The 3,188-nt window shown below is 37.7% G+C and overlaps 1 protein-coding gene across 1 annotated transcript; it reads right to left on the minus strand.

Annotated features, from left to right (window-relative positions):
- Positions 1-225: 225 nt before the first annotated feature.
- On the minus strand, positions 226-949 carry LOC122143104 (trypsin-2-like). Its single transcript, XM_042753961.1, has 4 exons — positions 892-949; positions 596-732; positions 393-494; positions 226-279 (listed from the first exon to the last, which is right to left on the minus strand). The coding sequence occupies exons 1-4, from the start codon at positions 947-949 to the stop codon at positions 226-228; spliced, it is 351 nt and encodes a 116-aa protein (XP_042609895.1).
- Between the last annotated feature and the right edge of the window lie 2,239 nt (positions 950-3,188).

Consider the following 3,188-nt stretch of genomic DNA (forward strand, 5'->3'; position numbering starts at 1 on the left):
CACCACTGGTGTAACCTTTACCAAAGTGTTTGTTGTCTCCATGTGACTCTCTCTTGCTTTGCTAACATGTATTGTGAATGATGATGGTTCTCAGGTGGTTTAACATTGTCTTGCACACCTATGTAGATTATATTTTGCACATTAAAACTATATATTAACCATCGACAGGTTTCACACTATGTATATTAAAATCGTGTGTGCATTATTTGCTGTATGAAGCTGTGATCAGTTTTGGTATGTGTTTATAGTCTCAGTAATCCAGGAGTTGAACAGGCAGACCTATAGAGAATGAGAGAGATTATACACAGTGTTTTATTTCAGATATCCAGTATAAACATTCAAGTTATTATTTTAATATCCATTTTTATGATGAAATACATCTGTCATCATACCTTGGTAAAGATACCAGGCTGATCTTTCGCAGCACAACGGCCACCCGCAGACACAATACCTTGTAGCTCACCATTACACACCACAGGACCACCAGAGTCACCCTGAGTGGGACAAAATGAGGAGACTTTTTTTTTTTTTTTTTTGGAATCAGAAACCACTTTTGGAGACCAAAGCAATCCAATGTCTGTCTACGCCAGGCTACATGGCAAACGCCCTTTCCTCCCTCCAGGTATCCAGCACAGAACACGGAGCCAGTGATTAGGCCAGGGTAGAAATTATTACAGTCATGATCAGAAATGATGGGAAAATTCAGACACTGCAGCTCATCAGAGTCAGCCGCTATTAAGAAATTGAATAGACTGAGATTTCAACAAAAATCATGTGTATAATTACTGTGTTATATTACTCATTTGTGTGTGTGTGTTGTTGTTGTTTTATTCCCTTCAATCAATTTATTAAAAATCTGAGTCTGACTCAGAAGAACAAACCTAACCCTACATCTGGTATTAAGATGCATTTTGGTCGACCAGATCACAAGTAGACGAAGGAGATACATTTCCATTTCACCTGGTGTTTTAGTCCATCTCTTCTGTCCACTTTCAACCACTTCTGTCCTGATTTTGAGGGAAGGGTCTTTGGGTGGGTAAATGTACAAACTTTCAGATCTTTCAAAACAAGATAGCACATTTTACATACGAATGTGAAAGGAAACAACAGAAAAAGGATACAGAGAGCGGCAGTTTTCGTTTCTGCTCTGATAGCTGCAAAAATTAAGTTGAACACTGCAGGTTTGTGTTAGAATCAGGACTGGTAAGAGAATGTAGAGCTTTTTGCATTTTTTTTCACTTTCAAACCAAACTTACGATTTCAGATGGCAAAGTTTAAATCCCATCTGGCTCACGCGCAATGTTTCAATGTTTCAATGTTTTACAGTATAGGTTTATTTTTTAAAACTGCAAAGTTAAAATCTGAATTAAAAACACTTCCGCAAAGGCCACACACCTGTGTATCCTCGCTCATAACTCCACAGGAAGCCTCCTCACTCCTCGATCCTCGCCTCCTCGCGGTGCAATTAGAAAAAAGAATTAAAAAAAAAAAAAAGAATTAAGATGTCCTTCAAGATGGCTGCGCTCGATTAAACGGAGGATGAGGAAATGAGGAGGGATATTGAGAAGCACCCTTAGTTTCTGTTTATAGTATTTAACACTGATTACTTTCATGTGACTGATCAAGCTATTATATAAAGCAAGAATGAGTAACAAAATGCTTTCTTTGTGTCCAGATTTAACTAATACAAAAGTTTCGATAAATGTGTCTTTAATAATGTCTAAATATTTATTCAAATTCAAGTAACTAATTATGTGGGAATCCAAAGTTTCCAGCCACTACAGAGAACAACACAGCCATGTTTATATGTTTATATATAGAGAGCTAAACAGCCATCTAGTGGTTACACGATAGTATTACAGATTATAAATGGTGAATAAGTTAGAGATAAATATTTTAATGAATATTTTAGTAATATTTTGTAAAATCCCCTTTTATTACAACGTTAAATAATATATATATATATATATATATATATATATATATATATATATATATATATATATATATATCACTGTTGTTTCTATTAGTTATTATTGAACCAAATATGTGTTTAAAAATGGATCAGTAGACAGATGAAAATTATGCATGTATTAGGCTAGTGCTGATACTAGACCTTCTTTATATTACAATAACTATATTTCATATAACCTGTTCAGGAGGAGGAAACTACTACTGGTTTTAATTAAGTTTATATTAAAATATATATATATATATATATATATATATATATAATATATATATATATATATATATATATATAATATATATATATATATATATATATATATATATTGAATTATTATTATTGAATTATTATTATTATTATAAGCACCAAGAAGGATCCTGAACTAAATGAAGATTAATGTATTGGCATATGATGTGTTTATTGAACCAATTAGATAAGAGTAAATGGAGAGTCAGCAAGAGGCTCATTTGATTGGCTACAAGAAGAAGGTGGAAGGATCCTCCCCCTCGCGCTTGCAAAACGTCCCATGTTACGTATGTAACCATGGTTCCCCGAAGGGAACGAGACGCTGCATCCGAAAACGCTATGGGGAACGCCCTTCAGCGTGACTGGCTCTGAATAACATGTGTAATCAGTCCCATGAATGGGTGAGACGTCATAGGCGGGTGACGTAGCGACCAGAAGCTATAAAAGCACAAGAGGTGTAGCGAGAATCAGCTACTAGGAATGAAGCAAGCTCTGGCAGGGATGCCGGAAGTATGGCCTTGAGACGCAGCATCTCATTCCCTTCGGGGAACCATGGTTACATACGTAACCTGGGACGTTCCTCTTCAGGAACTCGAGCTGCGTCCGAAAACGCTATGGGAACGAGAATGCACGGCCCACGCCGCCAGACTTTGCAAATCCCTGCCTAGTGTGTATACGAGGAGCACAGCTAAGGCGAGAAAACAGAAGAGCCTGGAGTGGCTCCCAGATCTAGACCATAAAATCTGACAAACGTGAGGGGCGTGGACCATCCAGCTGCTTTGCAGATGTCCTGCATAGACACACCTGACAAGAAGGCCTTGGAGGCCAACATACTTCGGGTCGAGTGAGCCTTGACTCCCAATGGTGAGGGGAGATCAGAGGACTCAAGGTTTTAGGATGGCATCCTGATCAACCGCTTAGCATAAGCTTCTTCTGGCCAGAGGCCTCAGCCTCAGCACACCGCAGATGAAAC

This window comes from Cyprinus carpio, unplaced genomic scaffold (assembly GCF_018340385.1).
Source record: "Cyprinus carpio isolate SPL01 unplaced genomic scaffold, ASM1834038v1 S000000776, whole genome shotgun sequence".
Taxonomy (NCBI): domain Eukaryota; kingdom Metazoa; phylum Chordata; class Actinopteri; order Cypriniformes; family Cyprinidae; genus Cyprinus; species Cyprinus carpio.